The 27,782-nt window shown below is 40.4% G+C and overlaps 1 protein-coding gene across 2 annotated transcripts; it reads left to right on the top strand.

Moving 5' to 3' along the window:
• Positions 1-260: 260 nt before the first annotated feature.
• On the top strand, positions 261-27,316 carry LOC129330134 (pancreatic alpha-amylase-like). 2 transcript variants are annotated; one of them, XM_054980072.1, is made up of 12 exons: positions 295-340; positions 855-892; positions 7,944-8,165; positions 13,746-13,892; positions 14,480-14,677; positions 17,536-17,766; positions 18,930-19,063; positions 19,376-19,498; positions 19,686-19,785; positions 24,569-24,690; positions 24,847-24,972; positions 27,072-27,316. In XM_054980072.1, exons 1-12 carry the CDS (start codon positions 319-321, stop codon positions 27,259-27,261), a joined length of 1,653 nt encoding a protein of 550 aa, XP_054836047.1. In that variant the 5' UTR covers positions 295-318; the 3' UTR covers positions 27,262-27,316. The 2 variants fall into 2 exon arrangements, with proteins under 2 accessions (XP_054836048.1, XP_054836047.1); XM_054980073.1 differs by lacking the exon at positions 855-892 and having other exon boundaries at positions 261-340.
• Positions 27,317-27,782: the final 466 nt, after the last annotated feature.

Raw genomic sequence — 27,782 nt, 5'->3', positions numbered from 1 at the left:
CCACTGAAAGTAAAGACGTTTGTTTCTTTTTTAAATCTGAGCCAAAATGTTTTGATTTCAAGAAGCGGCAGCGTGAGGGGAAGAACCCCCACAGTGAAGTGAGGACAAAAGTAAGAAGCCTGGAAGATCTTCTTAACAAAACACTAGAGGGCAGCAGCCAAAAGCGAATGCCCTGAATCGTCTCCCTGGCGCTCCATTTGCAAAGGAGGTACGTCATCCTTTTTGCAATGATTGGTTGCCGCTGTCAGTTCTCCGTTGAGTTTCAGCCCCGTATTGACAAAGGTGAACTTAAGAGATGCACGGAAGAGGCTGGGTAGCATGTTATTACACGACCAGGCACGTATGTATCTCATCCCCAGATGCAGTTTTTCTCCTCAGCTAGACGCAGCTCATTTTGCATTTAAGGAAAACAAAATATTTTCTTGCTTAGGAAGAGGGATTGTTAAGGTGCAAGCAACTGAAGCAAGCCGCTGTTTCAAGAGTTAAAAGCACCTTTCTTCTGGCAAGCTGATATTCGCTTTCTGCAGCTCCAGATTAATAAAATTGATTTAAGTCTCATACCAGAATTTGTTTTAATCATAGTGTTAAGCCATTGAATTTGGTAGAGTCTACTTTGCTTGCTTATTTATTTATACCTTGCTTTTCTCCCTAATGGGGACCCAAAGTGACTTACATTATTTTCCTCTTCTCCGTTTATCCTCACAACCTTGTGAAGTAGATTAAGCTGAGAGTGGTGTTACTGGCCCAAGGTCACCCAGTGAGATTCCTTGGCAGAGAGGTGATTCAAACTGGAATGTCCCAGAGCCTTGTCCAACCCTCTAACCACCAAACTATGTTATCTCTCTATTTCTCAGGTGAGCATGCTTTAGGACGATTGGGATCAAGTTTTCATGTAAGTCGTTCAGAAAAGAGTTAGCCCCTGCAACAAGCTGGACCAGCCACTCAGCCTTAATTCCTAATTTATACACAAATGTACAATCAACCATGCTGACTGTTTCTCCCCTTCTTCCTTGTGAACATAAGCTATAGGAATTCTGATATTCTTTCCAAATATTGACCAGCTGTTTCACTACCAGGGAACTAAGTGAGGTACTGGGGGCCCATTTAATTTCAATATACTTGTATCCTAAGGCAAGTTCAGTTCTGAGTAGTGTATATACAGTTTGGCCATTTCAGAAAGTTAACCTCTCATTGGAGTGGGAACATACCTTCTATTCCTGGTGCCATTTGCCCTGCTATAGGAGATGCAGGCCGCTGCTCTGGATTTTATTTATTAAAATATTTATACCCCATCTTTCCCTTATGACAGTTTACAATTCCATAGTCAAAAGCATACAAAACACAGTAAAACCCATTAACCTCCTCTGTCAAGGAAGAAATAAACATAATATTGATAATGATAATAACATTCAATTTCGATACCAGAGCCAGTTTGGTGTAGTGGTTAAGAGCAGCAGGACTCTGGAGAACCGGGTTTGATTCCCCATTCCTCCATTTGAAGCCAGCTGGGTGACCTTGGGTCAGTCACAGCTTCTTGGAGCTCTCTCAGCCCCACCCAACTCAGGGTGATTGTCATGAGGATAATAACACACTTTATAAACTACTCTGAGTGGGCGTTAAGTTGTCCTTACAGACAGTATAAAAATCAAATATTATTATTAGTTGGTAAGTGTGTTTTATAAAGACTGTTTCAGTTGATTAAAGGCCCTAAGAACTGCTTTGTTCCTTTTGAATTCTCCTTCATGTGTAAGTAGTCACATCCTCTGAGTAAAAGTTGCCTCTGGGTGACCAGGCTGTAGAACTATAGCAAATTGCAAGAAGTCTAATTTTCTTACAGGCCTGTGATTTTTATAACCATGTGTAGACAGATAAGCTAGTAAACTTTTTATGGGATTATTTGCAAAACTACTCCAAAGACAGATGTGATTCAAACATCATGAAACGTTCTAAAATCTTCCCTTTCTGCCTAATTCAGGAAATAGTATTCATCTTGCCATGGGAAAACATAAAAAGATAGCCTCATAGTATCAGGAGACATAAAAATGAATTCTTTGGCCAAGTTTGGTCAAATTTACAGAGTACACAGTGCATTAAACAGTTCATAGAATGCCATTTGTCCCTATTTAGCTGGATATGCAAGTACCAAAACTTGATTTCCACTCTGAAAAGGGTTGTGTCAAAATTGTTCCTTCCAAATAATTTTGCTTCCAGTTATGACTGAAATGCATGGACAGCTGGTGGCAACAGTCTCTGGCAACCTGCACAATATAAACTGGCATGTTCTGCAGTGAAACAGGTTCCAAAAAGAGCACATCAACTCACAGAGAGAGAGAGTGTTTTTTGTCTTCTAGGATTTGTATTTAAAGCAACAGGAGGAAGATTGCTTAATAATATACAGCATGAGTTTTGTTATCTGCTGATCTACCTAAATGGCATATGGGCTGGAAGCTGACTTCCATATGCGTATCTTTAGCTGAATGATGAACCTTTTGTAAAAACAGATCCTGTTTATGCTCCTCCTTTTGCTGATCCAGGGCCTGTGTGTTGACTCCTTTTTTTTTGAAAAAAAAAGAACCTCAGGGGGACCAAGATCCAGTTTCTACCCTTCCTTTTTCTTGCTGAATTGTAGATGATCAGGGGTGCAGCATTTTTCAATAGGCTCTATGCCCTCTCTTAGAGTCTCTCTACACGAGACACCTTGGCACATGTTTGTCAAGTGTAGGGAGATACAATGTTAGCCAGGAAGCATAGTTTAAAAAGACAGAGCCAGTGGAGATCGCTCCTCAGAGGATTTGTTTAATTTCATCTTTGCCTCCCAGAAGGCTCTTGTCAGTTTCACCTCTCCAGTCTAAAACTGTGTGGGATCGCAAACAGAGGGCAGTGAGGAGTGGAAATGGGCTGGAGCTGCCTTCCAGAGCCAGGCTTCAACCTGGAGACGTTATAATGGGCTGAATTTTCCCTTCTGGCATTTCACAGCCCCTTCACATGGCTCTGGTGTATAACGTATCTCCCGACACGTATTCTTCACATGTCAGATGTCTCATGTAGAGAGACTCTTAGAAATTGGTGTTTGGAATGAGGTGTTAGGGTCCTCATTCAGTGGTACATATGTGAGGTGGGATAATCAGGAGTCCAAAAGTTTTCTGAGGTTGGGTGTGTGAGAACTATTTTTATGCTGTTTAGGGAATGTGCTGAATCTATACACTGGGCCTCCATCCTTCCTAGCTGTACTATTTATTGTAACTCTTTTCTTAAATCCCAGTTGATAGCATGTGTTGAAGAAAAAAGTACTGCAACAAACTGATTTTTCAGTATCGGTAGGAACCACTTGTTCCCCTTTCTTGTACTTTCTTTCAGAAGCGTAAAATCTCTGAGTTTAGATTCACTGTTAGGGTTGCCAGCAACCCCCTGGGAAACTTGGACTGCGTGTGACTCAAACAGCATCCTGCAATGTCATTTCTGGCTGGCGAACTAGAAGTGACATCACTACATTATGGGGACATTATGAGTTTTGGGGAATCCTGGAGTATTTTATAATGTGGTGACATCAACTCTAGTTATACAGCTGGAAATAGTGTCGCAGATGCTATTCTGGTATCTCCGTTTTTTCCCATGCTACTCAGCGGAGCAAGGACAGGCAGTGAAAGGCAGGGTGGAAGTTCTGTCCGTAGCAGGCATTTGGAAATCCTCTTCAGTATTAATCTAGCACTAGTTCATTTCACAGATCAAATTGAAATGAAACTTTACATTGTGCATGTATATAAATGTACGTGTATATAAATGTTTACAAATTAATGTCCAATTTAGTTAATACATGTAAAGTCTGGGTTAGCCTGTTCTGCTTGCCTTGCAAAACTTTAGTAGAACTGGAAACAGATTCTGGAGCCGAAGCTTTCCGAACAGTATTCAGAACTTTCAGTCCCATCAGTCAAGCTTATTGCCTTGGTGTTTGCAGCAACCACTCTGAGCCCCTAAAACTAGGGACACTGACAAGCCTGGAGGAAAAGATCCTGTACTTTTAATGGAAGCTTAATGTGTGGAAATGGGTACATGAAACTTATATCACCTGGTAAATTCATCCTATTAATCCTATTAAGCCTCTATTAAAGGGACAGACCATTTTTTCTACAGGCAGTTGGCAACCCTACCTAAAACTTGGAGTCTCAGGTCTGTGAGAATTCTGACTTAAGTGAACTAGATTTCACCTTGCTTAAAATGTACTTTCTGTTCTGGATAACTCTAGTCAGGCCTGATTGAGATACAGGCGTATATTTAAGAAGCCCAAAGCTTCATGAAACCTACCTCATAGGGCTGTTGTCAGGATAAATGGAGGAGCAGAGAATGATGTAAGCTGCTTAGGGTTCCCATTGGGGAGAAAAGTGGGATATAAATGAAGTAAATAAAATTAAAACAAAGATCTCTGCACAGGTGGTTGGTTCTGTGTGATGCTCCCTGAATAAAGTGTGTGTGTGTGGGGGGGGGGGGGGGAACGACCTGAAAGAGTTTAAGAAAAACTGGCTTGAATGAGAGGCTGTGGCAAAACATCCGCAAAACTTTAATATATGTTTACGTTTTATTATTTGTCCCCTTAGGACTATAATATGATCAGCTTATGCTTTTCAGAAGCTATAAAATAGCAGTAAAAAGAAAACTTAACCTATACTAGCTTTGTTGAATTTCTACCTGCTGCACAACCATTTAAAACCCAGAAATCACGGTCTGTATTTTTATGTATTAAATGGGGGGAAAGTGTGGCGTAGTAGAGCTTAGCATGTCAGGACAGGGCAGATCCTGGTTAGGCTTGCCAACTGCATGGAGAAACATATCGTGTCCCTTTAACAGATGCTTAATAGGATCTTATTTATCTCTGCATATAGAGTTTGATAAATGGTTGCTGAGATCTCACAAGGCTATTTTGTGTCATCTCCTTTCGTTAGGTTGCACATAGCTCCAGCAAACGGTTTAAAAAAAACCAAACCACCCCCCTCCATGAAAATTCTCCTTATCCCTGAGCGCCTCTCCTTTTGGATTGTGTGATCAGCACATGGCACCATAGCTAGCATTTGAGATAGGAGGTATATGTTGATTAGGATTCAGGTAGTGGAAAACACATGATTTCTCCTCTTTCAAACTGGGAAGAGCTTGACAGAGAAGGGGGAGCTTCCCTGAGCCTAATAATAACTTTGAGCTTCCTGCTTGGATGTTGCCTGCTGTTTAATGTAGGCCTAAGACAGACGGACCGTGAGACTGGAGACTGTACTCATCAAAATATCAGAACACCTTTGCAATTCCTGCAGCCCCCAGTTCATCTCAGGTGTAAGTACTGCCTGACCCAGCAGGGTGCTCTGCTCCCCGCAGCAGGGCTTCCCTGTCCTGGCCAGCTGAGGAAGAATAATGAGACTTCCTGCACTGACTGTCGCTCTTGTCTACTGAAATGCACTTTCAGTCCCATCAGTCAAGCTTACTGCCTTGGCGTTAGCAGCCGCCGCTCTGAGCCTCTGCCTGCTCTCCTCAGCTCTGTAGCAACAAGAAGGCAGCTGCTGAGCTGCCTGACAAAAACCTTCAGGAGGTAGGTGTGGGCCATTTTAAGTTCATCCTGTCCCCTGCATCTCCGTGGCTGGTAGTGGCACACACTTGGCTTCAACAACTAGTGGCTGAAACAGTTTGCTGTCTTCACCCTCTTTCTATTCTATGTGAGGGAAAGGGAAGGACAGGAAACTCAGGTTGCTGTTAGAGGCGACGTTACTATGGGCCTGCTAGTGAACTCAGTGCAGCTATCCATTGAATAAAACAAGCACATTTGATTTCATCTGTTTGGGACTATTGTGTAGATTACAGAGAGCACAATAACACTTGTTTTCAAGTATCGGGATCACTGAAAATGTCTCTCTGTAGTTCAGCTTCTTGGAACAGTTGCTACAGTGTGCTTCCTTGCTATATTATAGGTTCTCTTCCAGTAACTTTGTGTGTGTGTGATGTGTTGTCAAGTTGCCTCCGACCTGTGGCAACCCTATGAATGAAAGACCTCCAAAACATCCTATTGTTAACAGACTTGCTCAGATCTTGCAAACTGGAAGATGTGGCTGTTTTTATTGAGTCAAGCCATCTCCTTGGGTCTTCTTTTCCTACTGCCTTCCATTTTTACTAGCATTATTGACTTTTCCAGAAAGTCTTGTCTTCTCATGATGTGACCAAAGTATAAGCCTATTTTCATCGAATCATAGGGTTGGAAGGGACTTCTAGGGTCATCTAGTCCAATCCCCTGCACAATGCAAGAAATTCACAACTCCCTGACTCCCCCCAGTGATCCCTGCTCCATGCCCAGAAGAGGGAAAAACACTTCCAGGATCCCTAGACAAACTGTCCTATGGAAACTTGCTACCTGACTCCAAGATGGCAATCGGCATTACCCTGGGCATGTAAGAAGAACACGAGAACTAAGCACTAATGTAACCCACTCTGCCCTCCCCCTCGTGATCTGCCAGGTTTTATTTTGTCATTTTAGCTTCTAGGGAGAATTCAAGCTAGCTTTGAACTAGACGGCCTTTTTGGCCATCATGGTACCTGCAAAACTCTTCTCTAGCACCACATTTCAAATTAATCAATTTTCTTCCTGTCAGCTTTCTTCATTGTCCAACTTTCACATCCATACATAGTAATGGGGAATACCATAGTTTGGATTATCCTGATCTTGGTCCCCAGAGAGACATTTTTATCTTTAAGGATCTTTTCTAGTTCCCTCACAGCTGTCTCAGTCTTCTTCTGATTTCTTAGTTACAGTCTCCCTTTTGGTTGTTGTGGGTTTTCCGGGCTGTATTGCCGTGGTCTTGGCATTGTAGTTCCTGATGTTTCGCCAGCAGCTGTGGCTGGCATCTTCAGAGGTGTAGCACCAAAAGACTGTGACACTGTGACACTGCTATACCTCTGAAGATGCCAGCCACAGCTGCTGGTGGAACATCAGGAACTACAATGCCAAGACCACGGCAATACAGCCCGGAAAATCCACAACAACCATCGTTCTCCGGCCGTGAAAGCCTTCAACAATACAGTCTCCCTTTTGGTTGATGATTGAGCCAAGGAATAGAAAATCTTGAACAATTTCAGTTTTCTCATTCTCAACTTTAAAATTGTATATTTCTTCAGTAGTCATTACTTTCGACATTCAATCCAGTTTTGGCACTTTCTCCTTTAACCTTCATCAATAGTCGTTTCAAGTAATCACCATTTTCCATCAGTAACATGGTGTCATCTGCGTATATCATATTATTCATTCTTTCCACCATCTTTCACTCCACCTTTACCTAAATCTAATCCAGTTTTTCTGGATATAAATTGAACAGATAGGGAGATAATATACGTCCTTGTCTGACAACTTTGCCAACTGGAAACCATTCTCCCCATATTCTGTCCTAACAGTAGCCTCTTATGCAAAGTGCAGTTTGTGCATCAACACAATAAGATGTGGCCCATCTATTTCTTTTAGCACCATCATGATACACACAGTCAAAAGCTTTGCTGTAGTCTGTAACGCACAAACTGATTTTCTTCTGCAATTCTTTAGTGTGATCCATTAGCCATTATAAATTTGCAATATGATCTCTAGTGCCTCTTCCTTTTCTGCATCCAGCTTGAACATCTAGCATTTCTTGTTCCATATATGGTAAGAGTCTTTGCTGTAGAATTTTGAGTATCACTTTGCTTGTGTGGGAAATTAACATGATAGCCCGATAGTTGCTGCACTCTTTGGCATCTCCTTTTTTTTTGGAATTGGAATGTAGACTGAGCGTTTCCAATCTGTCATTGTTTTGTTTTCCATATTTGTTGACATATTCTTGTTAAAATTTTGATAGACTTGTGCAGCTCTCTCGCCTTGTGTTGGTGCTGTAAAACAAGATGTTTTTTTTAGGTGTTTCATCAATAAAATGTGCTTTGCTGTCCAATAGGAATGCAAAAGGCTGTTGAGATGGATGTCGCCACTTGCCAAAGGCAACCTGAGGTGCCTGCTTCTCCTGCTTCTAACAGTCTTGGGACTTTGCTGGACCCGATACAAGTTGAACCCAACAGTCAAGAAGACATCTATTGTCCACCTCTTTGAATGGCGTTGGAATGATGTTGCTCTTGAGTGCGAGCGCTATTTAGCACCAAATGGATTTGCTGGAGTTCAGGTTAGTACGCTGTCCTGTTCAGAGATGGTAGTAATATGAGAGCCAGTTTGGTGTAATGGTTAAGAGAGAGAGTGTGTGTGTTATGTACCATCAAGTCGTCTCTGACCTATGATGACCTTATGAATGAAAGACCACCAAAATGTCCTATTAACAGACTTGCTCAGATCCTGCAAACTGGAGGCTTCTTTTATTGAGTCAAGCAATTTCGTTTTAGGTCTTCCTCTTTTCCTACTGCCTTCTGCTTTTCCTAGTGTTATTGACTTTTCCAGAGAATCTTATCTTCTCATGATGTGACCAAAGTACAATAGCCTCAGTTTTGACATTTTAGTCTCTAGGGAGGATTCAGGATTGATTTGATCTAGTAGCCATTTATTTGTCTTTTTGGTTGTTCATGGTATCCACAACTCTCCTCCAGCACCACATTTCAAATAAATCAATTTTCTTCCTCTCAGCTTTCTTCACTGTCCTGTCCAACTTTCACATCCATACATAGTAATGAGGAATACCATAGTTCGGATTATTTTGATCCTGGTTCCCAGAGAGACATCTTTATCTTTAAGGATCTTATCTAGCTCCATCACAGCTGCTCTTCCAAGTCTCAATCTTCTTCTGATTTCTTCATTGCAGTCTCCCTTTGGGTTGATGATTGAGCCAAGGAATAGAAAATCTTGAACAATTTCAGTTTCCTCTTTGTCAACTTTAAAATTGTGTAATTCCTCAGTAGTTAAGAGTGGTGGGACTCTAATCTGAAGAACCGGGTTTGATTCCCCACTCCTCCACTTGAAGCCAGATGAGCGACCTTGAATCAGTCACTGTTCTTCCAGAGCTCTCTCAGCCCTACCCACCTCACAGGATGATTTTTGTGGAGATAATAATAACATACTTTGTGAATTGCTCTGAGTGGGTGTTAAATTGTCCTGAAGGGCGGTATATAAATTGAATATTATTATTATTATTTGAGCAAGCCTCTATCCCATTTTTGTCTGGCTAAGGAAGGCAAGCCAGTCCCTTTCCAGTCCCTTTTTATAGATGTGTGTGTGTGCCTTCAAGTCACAACCGATCTATGATGATGACCCCAACAAGAAATTTGCAAGGCAAGTGAGGAGCAGAGGTGGTTTGTCATTGCGTTTCTCTGCAGAGTCTTCCTTGGTGTTCCCCCATCAAGTACCAATCCTGCTTAGCTTCTGAGATCTGTTGAGATCAGGCTATCCTATGCCATCTTTCCTTCCAGTTCTTTTTACTTGCAACAAATATTCTCCTAGGTTAGCATATGAGAGACAGAGATTGGTCAAATGTCAGCCAGCCATTGCAGAGTGTGGATTTGCGCCCAGGTCTTCCCAATCCTAGTCAGTCATTGCAACAACTACAGCAAACTGGTGGTTTTGTATACTCAAGCCCTTCTCCCCACTATGCTTACAAGGCACTGTGTGAGCCACTGATAAGCACAGGTAAATCAATGCAATCTCTTTCTCTGCCCTCCCCCTTCATACAAATCAGACCTCTGTGCATATGGACCTTGTTGTCGTTCCCTCACTAATGAATGCTCCCCCTCCAGCTATCTATTTTACTAGAGTTCAGTTAGTTTTAGGCAGGGGATTAAATATTAATAGAAATAGCAAGCACAGATGGAAACTTCATCCACCTTTTAGACACAATGAAGTTTACAAAGCAGAACTGTGCACACACTTTGCTAAAACAATCCAGAACTGTCTGCAGAAAAAGGGTGGATTAATTGACTTGGATAAACTATATACATTAAGGCATATATTTGCTCATCCCTCGTCATTTATTTTGCTGCTTCAGAATGAGGTGGGGGAAAGAGCAGAGTATAGAAGCCTACCCAATAACTGCTGGAAATCATTGAACCGCCTCTTCTCCCCCAAATTACACATGAGGCTGGGCATCTGCATACAGATTTGTCTGTCTATTTTTATGCCACCCTTTATGCATAGAGCTCAGGGCAGCATTCATGGTTCTGTCCTTCCTTGTCCATTTTGTCCTGCTCAGAACAACTCTGTGAGACAGCTTGGGTTGAGAGAGAATGATTGACGTGAGGTCAGCCATTGAGCTTCATGCCTAGGTGGGGGTTTGAACTCTGTTCTCCCCAGTCCTAGTCTAACACTTTGACTTCTACTCTGCAATGACTGTCTGTGCAGTCAGTTTACAAGACATGTGATTTAGCTGCAAAAGCAGCTATGATGAAGGGGCAATATGGATTGTGAGCAGAGTTGCCAGGCCCCCTTACCTTCCCAGCAGGAGGAGGGGGCCCCAGCACTCACTTTATATTCCTTCTTCATGCACACGCTCCACAGCAGGCCGATTGGGGTTCCAAACAGGCCCGGTTCGGCCTGTTTGGGGCCCAAATTGGCCTGCTGCAAAGCGCGGGAGCACTCCTGGGGCAGAGTGATGATGTCACTCCTGGGAATGATGTTGTCTCGCCATACTGGGGGGAGGAGGGCTGTTCCTCCACCTTTCTCCCTTGCTGGCGAAGTGAGTGGTGGTGGAGGGTGGTAGTGGGGTATCCCCCATCCCCACCAGGGAACGGCAACCCTAATTGAGAATATGGCCCTGGGGAAGGAGAGGGTACCCCCCCCAAACCCACGCACACTATTTCCTCAACTGGAAATGCCCCTCCACCAGACTGCTTTAAGATCTAGCAGGGAAAAAAGAGGATAAAACCTGTATTTCCCCCTCCCAACCTAGGGAGTGATTTCAGATTGGGGCAATGAAACCCATGGGGAAGGAGTTAACCCCTGTTTGCCCAATTCTGTGTCCTGAACCATATTTTCTATCTTGGCAGCTACTTTTTTCAACAAAATTAAACATCAAAACAGATCAAAGCTCCCTAGCATCTCATGCTGTGTTATTCTGAGTTTTCAGTAACAGTGCTCACTCTCTTAAATCTTCCTTTGTCATCCTAGAAGCTAGAAAGTGAGTTAACAAAAAAAATCATACTTTCTGGATGGTGAATATTGGAGCTTGTTTGATTTGATTGTGTACTATGTACAGGCCTAAACTATTTAACATAACTCAATTTCCTGATTATGTGTCATGCATAACTTATTTCTGGGATGACCAGTTAAGTGGGGCTGGGCCTCTTGTCTGACCTTGCCTGACAAGTTGTCCCTGCCAAATTTCCTTCTATACAGCTCTTAAAGGTAGAAGATCCCTGCCTGCCTTTTCATCTGATCAACCCAGGCTGATGTTACCAGGGTCATCTGGTCAGTTGGGCTACATAAACAAGCAACAGTCCTCAGTCATGTCCAGATGAACAAAACTTTCCAGACATTTTCTTCAGTGCTTGTCAGCCAACTAAATAGTTTTAGTGACTGAGTATGGTCATGGTAGATATCTTTTACTGGTGATTAGCTTTCAAGTAGATTTTTGACAATAGGTTCTTGATATTACAGAGGCCAAACCTGAGCCTGGGTGAGGGTATGGTTGCGTGCAGGTGTGCGTGTGTCTGCCAGTCATCAAATCACAATTGATTTATGACAACAAGTGAGAAGCAGAGGTGATTTGCCTGTGCCTTCCTCTGCAGAGTCTTCCTTGATTGTCTCCCATCCAAGTACCAACCCTACTTAGCTTCCGAGATCTGATGAGATCAGGTTATACCATGCTGCCTTCCCTCCCCTATAGGTATGATTAGGTTTGGCATTTAAGCTGTCATGCATTAGACTCCTTCCAATAAATGAGTTCTTGCACATAGCAGTCACAAAAGTAGTTCACCAGATCATAGTTAAGACCAACTGAGGAATATGGATTTGAAGAAAGGGATTTTATATACCACTTCTGTGCCTTTCAGTATTACATGCCTTGCACTTTTTCTATGCTCAGGAGTTAATGTAGTATTTGTAATGCAACCTGTAAGAATATGACATTTGAAACAAGAAGACCAAAGAAGAATGTGCTTGTAGAGATGCACCTATAAAAATATTACACATACGTTATATTATCCTATAGGATTCCAATAGAAATCAATACAAGAGAGCCTTTTGTAGAAACTGATTTATGCAGCAAGCTGGGTCGGCCACCTGTGGCATTATCTCCCTCAAGGCTGCAAAAGAGAGAGAGAGAGAGTGTAGAAGTGGGGAAACATTCCTTTTTGCCCACGGACCTCAGTTATCTGAAGGCCCCAAGGCTGCCAGGATGAGACTCCTTGGCACCGTCGAAGGTAACAGTGGCAAAAGGGAAGTGGGCAAAAGGGGAAGATGTCCTTCCAAGGGGAACAAGCGCAAGGACAAGATAAGGGGCTGCAAAATTTGGAATTCCCCCAAGTAGGTAGCCAACCCAGAAATTGCATCTTCCAATCAGACTGACCCTAGACACCTGTGTCAAAGACTACGAGCCAATAAGATAACAAATATTAGAATATTGTAATATTATTATAATTAACCTGAGGGTATTAATTGCTTTGCACTTCTATTGTAGCTTTGATGAGCTTTGGACACAAGGAGACCACCTACTCCTGTGTAAATTGCTTCTCCATTGTTTAAATTAAACAATCTATTCTGCTTCAATTCAACAGGACTCCGTGGTATGTGTCTCTTATTGTGATTGGCGAGAGGGACACCCTAGGGCACAAGTTTGTGCATAACACAACTATGACACACGCTCATTTCAGGTTAGAAAAGTATACAATACTTTTCCACCCAACTTGTGTCACTGAGTATTCTTAGACAGAAAGGGAGTCAGTTGTTCTATAGTGCTTCAAGTCACGTCCTTCTGTGTGCAGTTGTTAAAAATTTGGGATTTCCTTCACTACAATGAGTCTTCTTGAGTCAATACAAGTAAAATGGAGAGAAATGAAACTGCACATAGCCAAGGTGTTGGGGTCTAAGTGACACCCATATAAATAAAAGTTTTAATTGAACAGCAACACACTGAACAACACATTAGCTGCTTTATGATGATGCACCTGCTAAGATAAGACGTTATTTTTAAAAAGATATTGCAATTCTGTGACTGCAGCTTGAACCTAAGAGAGCATTTCTGCCTGCAACGTGTGACTTTCTCGCTTCCTGCTGTAATCCCTTGTCCCCCAGGAGCAGCTCTTCAGGGAGTATTTTGCAGTGGGGAGTGGAGGCAATGAAACAGACAAAATTTATCCTGCCTGCTGAAGCAGTCTGTTGGATCTAAGCTATAGAAATTAACAATTTGGGGCAGAGTGGGGTTGGGGTCACCACAACACTTAGATACGGGTCTGGATCCAAATACTCCATTCAGCAAAGTTTGATGCCTGCCCCCAGCTTAAGTGCCTCTTCATCCAATGGGAGAACCCATTAATTTGGAGGAAAGCTTCTTAGGTTGGAGGAAGGCTTCAGACTTTGCTGAAGAGAGCGGAGGGACGCAGGCCGCTAACTGTATGTTCCCATCGTCACAAACAATAAACCTTCTTACAAATCCATGTTTTTGTGTTCAATTTCAGCCTTTGCTAAGTACACCTTGTTGTTTTGTTTAAAAGTGAGTAATTTGAGGTTTATCTGACCCCCACCCCCCACCCCAATATCCAATTAGTAAAATGTAAAACGGTTGGCATTTTCGTCAGCTCCTTCCTTCCTTTTCTTTTTGGATAGATAGGTTTCTCCTCCAAATGAAAATCTTGTAATTATGAGTCCTTGGAGACCCTGGTGGGAAAGATATCAGCCAATCAGTTATAAGATATGTTCACGTTCTGGAAATGAAAATGAATTTAGAGACATGGTCACCAGATGCAACAATGTTGGAGTAAGTATCTTTCAGTGCCTTTACTGATTATAGATTAGCATGGGACAATTTATTATTTTAGACATACCAACTAGAAGATAATCTTTATATTGAATTATCTGTGGTGAGATATTTAGCTTACTCAGTACTCTGCATAAAATTATTCTTAGGCTAACAGTCCTGTAATTTTTCAGTATCTATCTTTTAAAATTGGTATTACATTTGCTATTTTCTAATCCTCTGGAAGGTAGCCAGTTCTGGTGATGTTGTATATTTTTGTTAGTAAATTCCTTAAGAATCCTCAGTGTATCTCATGTACTTTCTAGTTGACTCAAGATTTACAATACTGTTTCTGAAAACACTAGCTGTAGCCTCCCTCTGTTTTCTGTAGTGAAACTGATGCAAAGAATTCATTCAGTTTCTCTGCAATCTCTCTGTCTTCCTTCAGCAATCCTTTCACTCCTTTGTTGTCCAACAGGCCACCTGCCTTCTTGGGTGATCAACTGATTATTTAAAGAAACTCATGTTGTTAGTCTTGATTTATTTAGCAACGTGCCTCTAACATTCTCTTTTCATTAATCTAACTCTGATACATGTATCTGCATCAGGTTCGTATTTATGTTGATGCTGTAATCAACCATATGTGCAGTTCTGGGGCTGGTTCTGGCTACCGTGGAACTTGTGGGAGCTATTTCAGTGCAGGGGACAGAGATTTTCCTGCTGTCCCATACTCTAACTTTGATTTCAATGACCGGATATGTGAAACAGCAAGTGGGGACATTGAAAATTACAGTGATCCTGTGCAGGTAAGCTTTGCAACACTAATATTTCAACCTTCTGTTTTTAGGAAATGATTGTTATTGCTGCATGTTGTGACTGTTAAAGTCACATGTTTCCATATGTATTGCACACACACAGCGGGTCTCTGAATAATAATATTGGATCTCCATGGGGAAAAAAAAGCCACCCACAGCAGGATTTGTGCAAAGTGGCGCTGCTGTTCTATTGCAGGTCAACACAGCTATCAACCTAAAACATGCCTCCCAAGGCTCCTTCATCTAGAGGAAGGCTTTAAACTGGAAGTCCTACTTTATAAAAGTGCATATCCATTTTTGCAACTGTGAGGTCAGTATGAGATTAAGTGGAAATTTACATACATTGACAAGTTTTTCATGTTCTTCTGGTTTAGTCCACATACCTCTTCTCAAACACCTTCTCATACAGTGAGTGAAAAACATTCCCTATGAAACTTGTCTCCATGAGAAGGGATTTCAGAAACCCCTCTATGTATTTGTCATCATGCACTCTGAATAACACACTTTCAGTCCACTTTGCAACTGGATTTTACTTTGTGAAATGGGAAAATCCACTTGCAAACAATTGCTAAAGGGTATTGATAGTGGACTGAAAGTGCATTACTCAGTGTGTATGAAAGCAGCTTTCATGTGTCAGCTATAAGCCAAAGCAAGTGGGTGGGTCGCATCAGCTTCTAGGCAGATACAACTTTCTCCCCTGGGCCAGAATAGATACCATCTTCTTACTTAAGGCTGATACAGTAGCATGCAATTTATTTACAAGGGTGGTATAGTATTAACTGTGTGGTGAAAAGAGATTTGGATTAATAACACAGACTAATGTGCGCATTGGAGTTCAGTTCAGTGTTGTGTGATTTTCATCTGAATGTTTGCGCTTACTGTTGAAGAGGATTACATTTCGAGTGACAAAATATGGCATTTCATCTCATGCGGCTCATTCACTCATGCAAGTTGCCACTTGATGTCATTATGTAAATTAGCCTTAAGTTCAACTCTGCTGTGATTACTGAGAGTCGGCATGGGTTTCTCAAGAACATGTCATGTCAGACTAACCTTACCTCTTTTTTTGAGAAAATTACTACCTTGCTGGATCAGGCAAATGCTTATCTTGATTCCAATAAGGCTTTTGATAAGGTTCCACATAATATAAAATGTGGTTTGGATCCTGTTACTGTTGGGTGGATCTGTAATTGGTTGACAAATCGCATCCAAAGAGAGCTTGTTAATGGTTCCTCATCCTCTTGAAGAAGAGTGACAAGTAGAATGCCTCAGGGATCGGTCCTGAGACCTGTTCTGTTCAACATTTTTATCAGTGATTTGGATGAAGGAATAGAGGGAATGCTTATTAAATTTGCAGATAATACTGAATCTTAGAAGCTAAGCAGGGTCGACCTTGGTTAGTATTTGGATGGGAGACCTCCAATGAAGACCAGGGTTGCAGAGGCAGGCAATGGCAAAGCACTTCTGTTAGTCTCTTGCCCTGAAAGCCCTGCCAGGGGTGGCTGTAAGTCAGCTATGACTTGAGGGCACTCTCCACCACCACCACACAAAATTGGGAGGGATAGCAAATATGGTAGAAGACAAGAGTCAGGATACAGGATGATCTTGACAGGCTGGAAAATGGGCAAAAACAAATAAAATGAATTTCAACAGAGATAAATGTAAAGTTCTGCATTTAGGTAAAATAAATCAAATGCATAATTATAGGATGGAGGAGACTTGTCTTAGCAGTAGTATGTGTGAAACGGATCTAAGAGTCTTAGTAGACCATACACTGAACATGAGCCAGCAGTGTGATGTGGTAGCTAAAAAGGCAAATGTGATTTTGGGCTGTATCAAAAGAAGCATAATGTCCAGATCCCGCAAAGTGATGGTATTGCTCTACTCAGCTCTGGTTAGACCTCACCTAGAGTATTATGTTCAGTTTTGGGCACTGCAATTTCAGAAGAATATAGACAAACAGGACCATGTCCAGAGAAGAGCAATGAAGATGGTGAGGGATCTGGAGACCAAGTCCTATGAGGAAAGGTTGAAGGAGCTTGTTATGTTTAGCCTGGAGAGGAGATGACTGAGAGGTGATATGATAACCATCTTCAAGTATTTGAAGGACTGTCATATAAAGGATGGCATGGAGTTGTTTTCTGTTGCCCTAGAAGGTCGGACCAGAACCAACGAGCTGAAATTAAATCAAAAGAGTTTTCAGCTAAACTTTAGGAAGAACTTCCTGACAGAGTGGTCCCTCAGTGGAACAGACTTCCTCTGGAGATAGTTGGCTCTCCTTCTTTGGAGGCAGAGGATAAATGGCTATCTGACAACAATACTTATTCTGTGAACCTAGGCAGATCATATGAGGGAGGGCAGGAAGGGTTACATCACTGGTTAGTTCTTGTTGCCCCTTGTTACATGCCCAGATTTAATGCAGATCGCCACATTGGGGTCAGGAAGCAATTTTCCCCAGGCCAGTTTGGCTGGGGATCCTAACAGTGTTTTGCCATCTTCTGGGCATGGAGCAGGGATCACCGGGTGTGTGTGGGGGGGGGGGGGAGTAGTGATTTTCCTGCATTGTGCAGGGGGTTAGACTAGATGGCTGTGGAGGTTCCTTCCAACCCTATGATTCTGCTGTGTTTTATTCAGTAATCATATTGAGAAATTATACCTTTACTGAGAATAGCTTAATTTTAATTAAAGTGTTTTAAGTGTATTTTAATGAAAACATTTTAAAGGGAGCTCTTAACTATACTTGACTGGGAGAATGCAAATAATTTTGGACAGAGGGAAGCTGTTACAAAAGTTGTGAAGATTATATCTTTGGGAAACTAAATTAATGACAACTTGTTCTATGTGCATAGGTTCGCAACTGTCGCCTGCTTGGCCTTGTTGACCTCACACAAAGGAAAGATGGAGTGCGTTCAAAAATAGCTGACTATATGAATCACCTGATAGATACTGGTGTTGCAGGGTTTCGAATTGATGCAACCAAGCATATATGGCCTGAAGACATAAATGCTATTATAAGCAAACTAAATAATCTAAATACACAGTGGTTCTCCCGAGGTTCACGACCTTTCATCTATCAGGAGGTAATTGTCCTGTTATTTATTATTATTATTACTTGAGCTTTTCAAAATTATCATATTAAAACTACACTTTGAACTTTCTCCTCATGCTGCTCTGTGAGGTCCAGAATTAGAAACCATCTAATAAAATACCAAATGCTACATTTGGATAACTTAGAAAGGTGCTAATATTTTATTTATTTTTATTTATTAAAACCTGTATATCTTGCCGATGCAACTTGTATAGAATTTATGGGACACTTATACCAGTATAATCAAGAAAACAGAAGTCACCAGAGAATAAACACAGGCTTGGATCTAGCAATGAGCAAGCAGAAATGTAAATAGACGTAGCACAGTTACAAGGTTTAAGCAACGCCCAGCTCATTTCTCCCTATATACTACAGAGCCCAGAAAATGGTTGCACGAGATTTTGCACAAGCAGATATGTTTGACTTAGTGCAGCCTTTTTCTTCTGCTTGTAGGTTTGACTCTTTAAATCTTAAACCCTGGATACTTTGTTGGTCTCTAAGGTGCTACTGGACTCAAATCCTGCTTGCACAAGGGCCCTAGTGCAAGCAGAGATTTTGTGATGGATCTAGTCCGCAACCCAGATGCAGTAATAGAATAACTGGAAATCAGTTTTCAAAAGCTTAGCTAAAATGTACGGGCTTTGATCCTTCCAGATTTTCTACTAGGGTAAAGTGTAGATGACTGGGGAAGGCAGTGGCAAACCACCCCATAAAAAGTCTGCCAAGAAAACGTCGTGATGTGACGTCCTCCCTTGGGTCAGTAATGACTCGGCACTTGCACAGGGGGGACTACCTTTACCTTTACCTAAGAGGTAGAAGGGGCCCCTTAGGAATTCTGAAAAGGTTTTGCTGTGTATCATGATAGATGAAAGTCATGCAGAGAGGACTGAAGGGTGAACTGGTTCTTGACATTTTGGTCATAATGGGCTGACATTTATCTAGTCACATTGGAGATAGACTAACATTTCTAGAAATAAAATGTGATGAGCCAAATACAGTAAGATATTGATGTTCTAATTCAGTACACTGACTTGTTTCAAATAGTGTTAAGACTATGAGTAATACCAGTGTTCCAGCAAATTGCAATCACATGGTCATTATCCTTTCTCCATTTCCTTTCTCACCCTTCCCCACCCACTTGTCATCTTTTTCCAGGTAATTGATATGGGTGGTGAAGCAGTCCGAAACAAGGAATACTTCAGAAATGGTCGAGTGACTGAATTTCGATATGGTGCACAACTTGGGACCGTCCTCCGTAAATGGAATGGAGAAAAGATGGCAAATTTAAAGTAATTGACTTTAGGCACAGACTGACCACATGGAGGCCAGAGTTTAGATAACTCTGTGCCTGCAAACAGAACTAGAATACTGCATATCTTTTCTCCCTATCCCCCATTCTCTTCCTTGGAATGAGGAGTCTCCTGTCATTTGCAGCAGGCATGAGATTTGAGATTTGGATGTAGTACTCTACATTTTGCAGTTCCTCAGCACATACACAACAAGACTGATTGAATTTCCCCTCATCTGTTAATTTGGTTGCTAAAGTCTTGGATATGTTGAAATATATTTTGAAGAAAATTTTAATAATTTCTTATGTTTAGGAACTGGGGAGAAAACTGGAATTTGATGCCTTCTGACAAAGCCATTGTATTTGTAGATAACCATGACAACCAGAGAGGACATGGTGCTGGTGGAGCTTCCATTCTCACCTTCTGGAACCCCAGGTAAGGTCCAAATTTCCAAATGTATCATAAAGGACCAGTAGAGTCAGCAGTGATGTCGCTTTGTTCTTTAACATCCTCCTGTCACTTTCCAGAATATGCCCTTTGTTAACATGGATTTTGTGCTGGCTTATTTTCTCTGTTTCTCATCTGTATTTGGTAAGAAGTATCTCTGCCATCCATTTTGCAGACTATACAAGATGGCAGTAGGCTTTATGCTCGCTCATCCCTATGGCTCTACACGAATAATGTCAAGCTACAAGTGGCCAAAGCATATCCAGAATGGAACGGTAACTTCCGGCAGATTTACAACACATTTCTGGCTGTTAGTTGATTTCAGTTATGTATCACTGTTTAAGACTTAGGGCTAGTAACTGCACTTTGAAAACAGACTGAAATATTATAAAACATTCTGGCCCCAATACAGAGGAAGTTTCTTGTAGTAAAATATCAGTGATATCAACATGTCCAATTATTCAGAATTAATCTATGTGGACTGTATGCATGTTTAGCTCTCTCTGATTGAGGTCATTTATCACAATGAATCATGAGCTGCAAAACATTTGTCTGCTGAAAGAAATCTGGCCATGGCTTCCACAAGAATTGTCTAACAAACCTCTGTAGAAGAGGGGAATTCTAAAAGTATTATTTCAGCATGTAGCTTATGATTCACATCTGTGATGTGCTGATTTCCAGAAACATGATGCAACTCATTGTGTAAGTCAGCTGCTCTGTAGGAGACTCATGTGACCTACTCAACCAACCTTCAGCAGCATCATGGGGGGAGATTGTATGTATGGTCAAAGTGGTCAGTCTGGATAGTGAACTTTGCAGACTGACCACTTTCCAGAACTTTTTTCCCCTCAAACTCCTTCAGGCCAGTGAGGAGAAGTTCCATCTTGGCTGCTACAATGGAAAAATCAGTGGGTAACTGAACTCCCATTAAAAAGCTACATAGTGGCATAAGGCGGAGGTAGGACCTGAAAGCAAGAAAACATGGAGCAAGTTGTTACCAGATGTGAGCTGATATTAAGAGAACAGTTAATATAAATAGTAATAAGAACATGTCATCTTACTAATGTAATTTGTAAGTGTTAGCCAGAATTAGTGAGATGTGTCCACTTTGGTAAATTTCATTGAAACGATCTCTTTTGACTGTAGGGAAATAAACTTTGTCTTACATGTAAATTAACATCCAGTTTGAATTATCTTGACCAACAAAAAAAGGACATTTTTGTGTCCTTTTAGAGCTCCTGTAGAAGACCCTGCTCATGTACTTTTAGCCATTTCATGTCTAAAGCTGTACATTGAAACAGCTTGATTTTCACCCATGATTTTTCTGCAAGGATCCATCTGCACCTTGTTCTGCTTAGGTGTCACTGGTGTCCAATATTTACATTGCTTTAAACAAACAAACAAAAGATGATAATTAAATTTTGCTAGAATTTTAAAATTCAGGATTTTTTTCCAGAAGTTCACTGAATCTTAAGCCCCTGCAATAATTAGCTTAAGACAGTGATAAGGAACCAATATATCTTTAACACCCAGGACTGTCTTTACAGGTGGGCATGGCTAGGAATTTATATAAGCTTGGATGTGTTGTTGAGATAGAATGTTATGTTCTTATAATAGAAGAATTAATATAAATAATAGGCCATAACGTTTCAACATTCTAACACATACATAATAAAATACAGCTATCTACAAAATATAATTATTTCTAGTTACCTACTAAAGATTATGAATATTATAAAAAAAAACATATCCTTAACAACATTTTACAGTAAAGTTGCACAGATATAAAGACTGAGTTTGACTGAAATGTCTAAAGCTAGAAGTTTTTTAAAAAAATGGCTTCCAGAATCTGGCAAAGAAAGATTTTTGTAATGTCCTATTTCTCAAGCACACAACTTCTACTAATTTGAAGGCTTTATTAAGTCACTATTTGACTTCCAAATATTGCATATTTTTCAGCTTTAAGCCGTTTTCATTTTAGCAACTGTAAAGGGGTCTGAAATCATTACTTTATGCATTGGTCTGTTACATAATCTGTTAAGACACCCAATAACAGAGGTTTAAGAACTTCTGGGATTTTAAACCTTGTCATATGATTTATTTCTTCGAAGATTTTCTCCCGAGAGTCTTAATAAATGGACATCTCCATCACATATGCTTAAACTTGGTATCTTTTGTACCACAGTTCCAACAAAAAGATACTGAAACATTTTTTTAGAATTAATAAGATGTCAAAGTTGAAAATATTGAAACCATTGCATCATTACATTCATCTATTCAGTTAATTAAAGAAATACATTGCTTGTTTACTAGTGCAATCACCATTAAGTCAATTTAACCAAGGCTTAGTGATCTTAAAATCTTTTTCTACATATAAAAGAATGCTGTGGAGAAAAAAAATTATTAGACTTAAATGTTTCTTTAATTTATCCCACACATTGAAAATCAAGCGTTACGACATATTAAGCATATTTGTGGAGTTTTTGTTTAACCTGCCTTGTATCTTTATTACAGCTCTCCCTTATGTAGCCTTAAACTTTTACCTCAGGACACCCTGGTCAAAACCACCACCACCCATATACACAGAGCTTCAGATGTTCTCTGCTTTACCCAGGCTGAGGCTTCTTACCTCACAAACACTTTCCCCTTGGGATTTGAATCTCACCACTAACACCACCTGTGGTGTTTTGTGCCTTTTGTGTAACATAACTCCCTGACTTCATCAGAGTTCCCAAAAGGTTTTTATTGACACCAAAGGCTTTTGCCTTAGATCTGTTATTTTAACTGGTGTTTTGTTACAGATTTATAATATGACAAAACAGTCAGCGCTTGGGGGTGGCTGTGAGGTAAAAAAAATCTATATTTCATATGAAACAAGTGTTTTGCTTTTCTGAAAGTAGAATTTATTTATAAGTATGTATGCATGATACTTGTATGTTGGTTTCAGAATATATTCATAATCTTGGTGGTTTGGTATAGTCACAGACCCAGTCACAAAAAACAATTTTCCCTCAGTCCTTCACTTACAAAATAATTTTCTCATCCACATAGATACAGGCTCTTTAAGGTTCCACTCTGATTACCTGACCTAGACAGAAACCTTGAACTAGACAGAATAACCTTTCTCTGAGATGCACACAGACTGATTCCACACAGTTTGCATGACTCAGCTAGAATGAACACTTTCTCTCAGCACTGACTAAAAACTGCAGTTCACTCCATCCCCAAGCAACCAGCCAATCACAGCTTCCTTCCTGCGCTTCTAACCACAGGAAACATATATTCAAAACCCTCATCAGTACACAGAAATGAAACACAAAAATGTATTTTACATGCAAAAAAATACAATATTTTACAAGCTTTTCTATAATTTTGTGAGTGCCAGGGTAAGGAAACTAATAGTGATTTCAGTGGTCTTAGACTGGAGTAACTCTCCTTAGGATTTCACTGTAAATGTATCTTCATCACACTCTTGTTCCCAACAGTACAGTGGTAAGTTCTATGTACAAAACCAGTAGTAAGAGATAACGAGTTTAACTTTCTGGTACTATTTCATGATATTAGGACAGAATAAGCTTTCTTTCTTTCTTTCTTTTCTTTCTTTCTCTTCTTTCTTTCTTTCTTTCTTTCTTTCTTTCTTTCTTTCTTTCTTTCTTTCTTTCTTTCTTTCTTTCTTTCTTTCTTTCTTTCTTTCTTTCTTTCTTTCTTTCTTTCTTTCTTTCTTTCTTTCTGGTAATGTAGAGGGTGTAGTCCTTTGTATCTATTTAACCAGATTAATTTTGTGAATTAATTTTTGCCATTTGGTTAGATAGTGTAACTGAGACACTTTCATCTTTAAACAAGAAAAGATTTCTAGGTAATACTATCATTGTAATGTTACTGTCCTTCCAAATCAAGAAGTTTGTACTAAATAATAACTTGCCAGTTTTAAAATCTGAATCCATTATCTCACATAATTATCTTTTATATAAATCACATTGGGTGATAGCCAGATACCTAAACAACATACTAGTGCTATGGCTGAATTAAAACCGTAAACTCTGTAGTAATCTTTTTACCCGAATCTAGATTTAACCTCATCAGATCTGCTTTTTATCTTACTTATTTATAACTGAGATAAGGTACCACATTTCTCAAAGCATTGTGAAATTCTTCTTAATGTATAGTATCCTTGATGGTGGAGAGTGCCCTCAAGTCATAGTTATCTCCTATGGTGACCCCTGGTAGGGTTTTTATGGCAAGAGACTAACAGAGGTGGTTTGCTATTGCCTGCCTCTGCAACCCTGGTCTTCGCTGGAGGTCTCCCATTCAATTACTAACCAAGGCCGACATTGCTTAGCTTCTGAAATCTGATGAGATCAGGCTCTCCTGAGCTATCCAGATCAGGGCATATTATCCTTAAATATTAGGAAAATGTCAGCTGCATACAGACTGATTTTTTATTCATCATTTTCCAGTTGGACCCCTTCAGTATCCTGATTAAGCCTCATAATCTCTGCTAAGGTTTCAATACTGACAGCAAAAAGTAATACCAAGAAGAGACATTTTTCTCTTGTCCGTTGAGAGACAGCATAAATGGAATATACATTGCTTTACTACTTTGCCCCCCCCCCCCAATAAAGCTTCTAAACAATTGTAAATAGTGTTAATAACGTTTGAAAAACTAGAGGCTTGAGAGCTGCTGTAAGACAGTGGTTAAGTAGTTGGACTGCAAGTCGGCACTCTGTATGTTTGAATCCTGCTGCTGCCATGAGCTTAGCTGGTGGCCTTGAGTAACCCACTCCTCTCAGCCCCAGCTCCCCAGCTGTATTGTGAGGATAATAATAACACTGACTATGTTCACCGCTCTGAATGGGTCACTAATCTTTGTAGAAGAATGGTATATAAGCACACTGTTGTTGTTGTTGTTGTTGTTGTTGTTGTTGTTGTTGTTGTTGTTGTTACAATCTGTGTTAAAGGACTGAAGAATTTGAAATGTAAACAGATACACATCCTAGTCACCATGTTATAGATAGTACAAAATGTGCTAATCTCTGTATTTATATCATTCATAACAAGGATATTAACAACTGGGTTGGACCACCAAGTTACAGTGATGGATCAATTAAACATGTTTCAATTAATCCAAACGGCACTTGTGGCAACGGCTGGGTTTGCGAACATCGGTGGCATCAAATAAGGTAAGTAACAGAAAACACTGTTGTACATCTGACACTAGTGCAGTCTATTGATAGCAACTCTGCTTCTCCAAGCATTTAGGATTAAGATCACAAATGCTAGTTTCACAAAAGATGGATATATTTTAACTCATGGTGTCTCTTTTGGTTTGTTTCCAGGAACATGGTAATATTCCGGAATGCCGTCCATGACAAACCTATTGCATGGTGGTGGGACAATAGCAACAATCAAGTGGCATTTGGACGAGATGGCAAAGGATTTATTGTATTTAATAATGATGACAGGTATTGTGTTTGTAGGAATGAAGAATCTCAGAAAGTACAACTAGTATGCAGCAATTCAAAATAGCTTATTTTGTGTCTTAGATTATGGTTCATTGGAACCTATACAGGACTGATTCAAACATAACACATTAGATTAACTTGCTGCTTGTTTGTTACATGTTTACTGATGATTATTTGTGTCACTGAATAGGAGGTGCACATCTATAAATCCATGGCCAGCATGCACAGCCATCTTTGTGTTTATGAACTTGCTTTTTTCCTTCAGTTGTGATGATGCTGATTGAGAAATGCATGGTGGGCCAGTACCTAGTTCATCTGTCATGTAAATGTGAGCTGGCCAGCTAATATAAAGCTGTTCTTTAAAGATGGTCCTGTATCTACCTGCTAGGTACAGCTTCTCCCTTCACTTTAACATTGATAGGAAAACTAGGTCCCATTAAACTTCCTCCTGATAGTAAAAAAACAGGAGCCTCCCTTTGGACATAGTTTGGCAATTTTCAATAGATCAGGGGTTTCCTCAAGTAAATATCAAAGCAATGTTTGATGTGCCATTTACAGGCTATTCATGCAAAACGTTATAGTAAGTGGAGCTGGACTCAAAAACTGATTAAAGAATATAGTATTTGAGATATCTACTGTTGCCAAGTCCGGCTCTTGGGTGCCTTTATCACTCCAGAATGTAGATGGAGAATCACGTTTTTGAATACTACCCCATGTTAAAATCTCCTGTATGGAGAAAATTAGTACATCAGGGGAAAGTTTCTAGCCTAACTACCTTGTCCAGATTCCAATTTTTATATGATCTGCTTTTTAAATGAAGACAACATTCAGTAATGCGATTCTTCTGCCACCATCTCCAGTAATCTGTAGCAGTATATAGTAGCATTCCGTTGAACGGGAGTCTGCAGAGAGAAGTTCAGAAGGTGCCACTTCTACTAATACAGGATTATGACGAAAAAAGCTCCACTTAATTTTTTCTCCTTATAACAAACAAAGGCACAGAGGTCCTTGTCAGTCCAATAGTTAGCAATTTAAGTTATAAAAGCATGAAGGAGTTAAAATAGATTAGCAGAGAGCAAGTTATTGAAACTGGGCAAACAGTTGGCAGTTGTTTGGTTTTAATTTTGCAATTATATAGCTATCTCCCAAAGTTCTCAGAGTATTTACAATTAAAGTATTTTGCAGAGTGAAGTTTAGCACATCGGAGGAGCCAACATAGATATTATTAATGATTAAGCGGTCCTGTTATCCTGGTTAAGAGTTTGGGAGCAGGTTTTGAAAGTTTTGAAAACTTCAAAATCCTGGTTAAAAATCCTGTTCAAGTGGTCACCAGGTTAATCTTTGGTCTGATTAATTTCTGGGCTGAAGATCCCATAACTGTGTTTAAGACAGAGGAGACAATTCATTCTGTCCAATCTCATAATACTTAAGAGTATCAGCATGGGACCTAGAAAGCAGAATTTGCATTTATTTGCCATAGATTTAGAGGTGCTGGGGCCAGTACTGCTCAGGAAGTGACTTTACTGTTACCAGTATCTCAGCATTGCTGTTTGTCTCCCTCGTTGCCTGAATGGATTTATGGCCCTCTAATAAATTAGCCAAAAGAGCCCCATGGCACAGAGTGGTAAGGTGCAGTACTGCAGTCCAAGCTCTACTCATGACCTAAGTTTGATCCTGGCAGAAGCCGGGTTCAGGTAGCCGGCTCAAGGTTGACTCAGCCTTCCAACCTTCCGAGGTCAGTAAAATGAGTACCCGGTTCCCTGGGGGTAAAGTGTAGATGACTGGGGAAGGCAATGGCAAATCACCCCGTAACAAAAAATCTGCCAGGTAAACATTGTGATGCGACATCCCCCCATGGGTCAGTAACGACTTGGTGCTTGCACGGGAGACTACCTTTACCTAATAAACTAGCCATGCAGTAATTTTTACCATTTCAGGAGAACGTGCTAATTGATCTACAGGAGGCCAAGTCAGTCCAAACCTTAACTAGTGTGATCATGTGATCAGCCATTTAGCACACAAGAGATATTCTAGGTTAAATACATTGATAGAATCAAAATTATTTCATCAATAATGACAACATTTTCATTTTCTCACAGGAATTTGTCAGAGATGCTATCAACTGGCCTCCCTGCTGGCATTTACTGTGATGTCATTACAGGTCAGAAGGAAGGCAACCAATGCACTGGGATTCAAATTCATGTTGCTGCTAATGGCATTGCAAATTTTCACATTAGTAGCCAAGCCAAAGAGCCATTCATTGCAATTCACGTTGAAGCCAAACTGTAATCCACATAATTTTCTCTCTGTGTGTGTTTTGTTCTCTGTGCATTCTAAAGCTAAATAAAACACAACCTGTTAATTTATATCCAAGACTAAATATCATCTGTGAGAAACCATGCTTATTTCTTTTACTGATCACTTCTGTTGTATGTTTAATTCATCCTAAGGGCATGAGGGGCCTGCTGTGTCATATCCAGGGACCACTGAGTCCAGCAGCCTGTTTGCAATAGTGGCTAGCTCAACGCCATCCAGAAAGCCCAAAAGCAGGCATGAAGACAATAGCTATCCCATGCTTTTGTCCTCCAGTAACTGCTTGCCTCTGATAGTGGTGGTTCCATTTCACTGTCAATGCTATTGACAGACAGGCCCTCCATGAATTGTCTCATCTCCTTTTAAAAGGAATCTTAATCAATTACCTCATCTAGTGGCAGTAAATTCCCTGAAGTGAGTATGCATTGAAGGGAGAAGTTATTTCTTTTGTCTTTCATGAACTTATTGCTGGTCACTAACTGGAGGAATCTTAAGAC

This window comes from Eublepharis macularius, chromosome 5 (genome assembly GCF_028583425.1).
Source record: "Eublepharis macularius isolate TG4126 chromosome 5, MPM_Emac_v1.0, whole genome shotgun sequence".
Classification (NCBI taxonomy): domain Eukaryota; kingdom Metazoa; phylum Chordata; class Lepidosauria; order Squamata; family Eublepharidae; genus Eublepharis; species Eublepharis macularius.
Note: the sequence above shows the minus strand (reverse complement) of the source record. Positions and strands in the feature narration are given on the sequence as shown.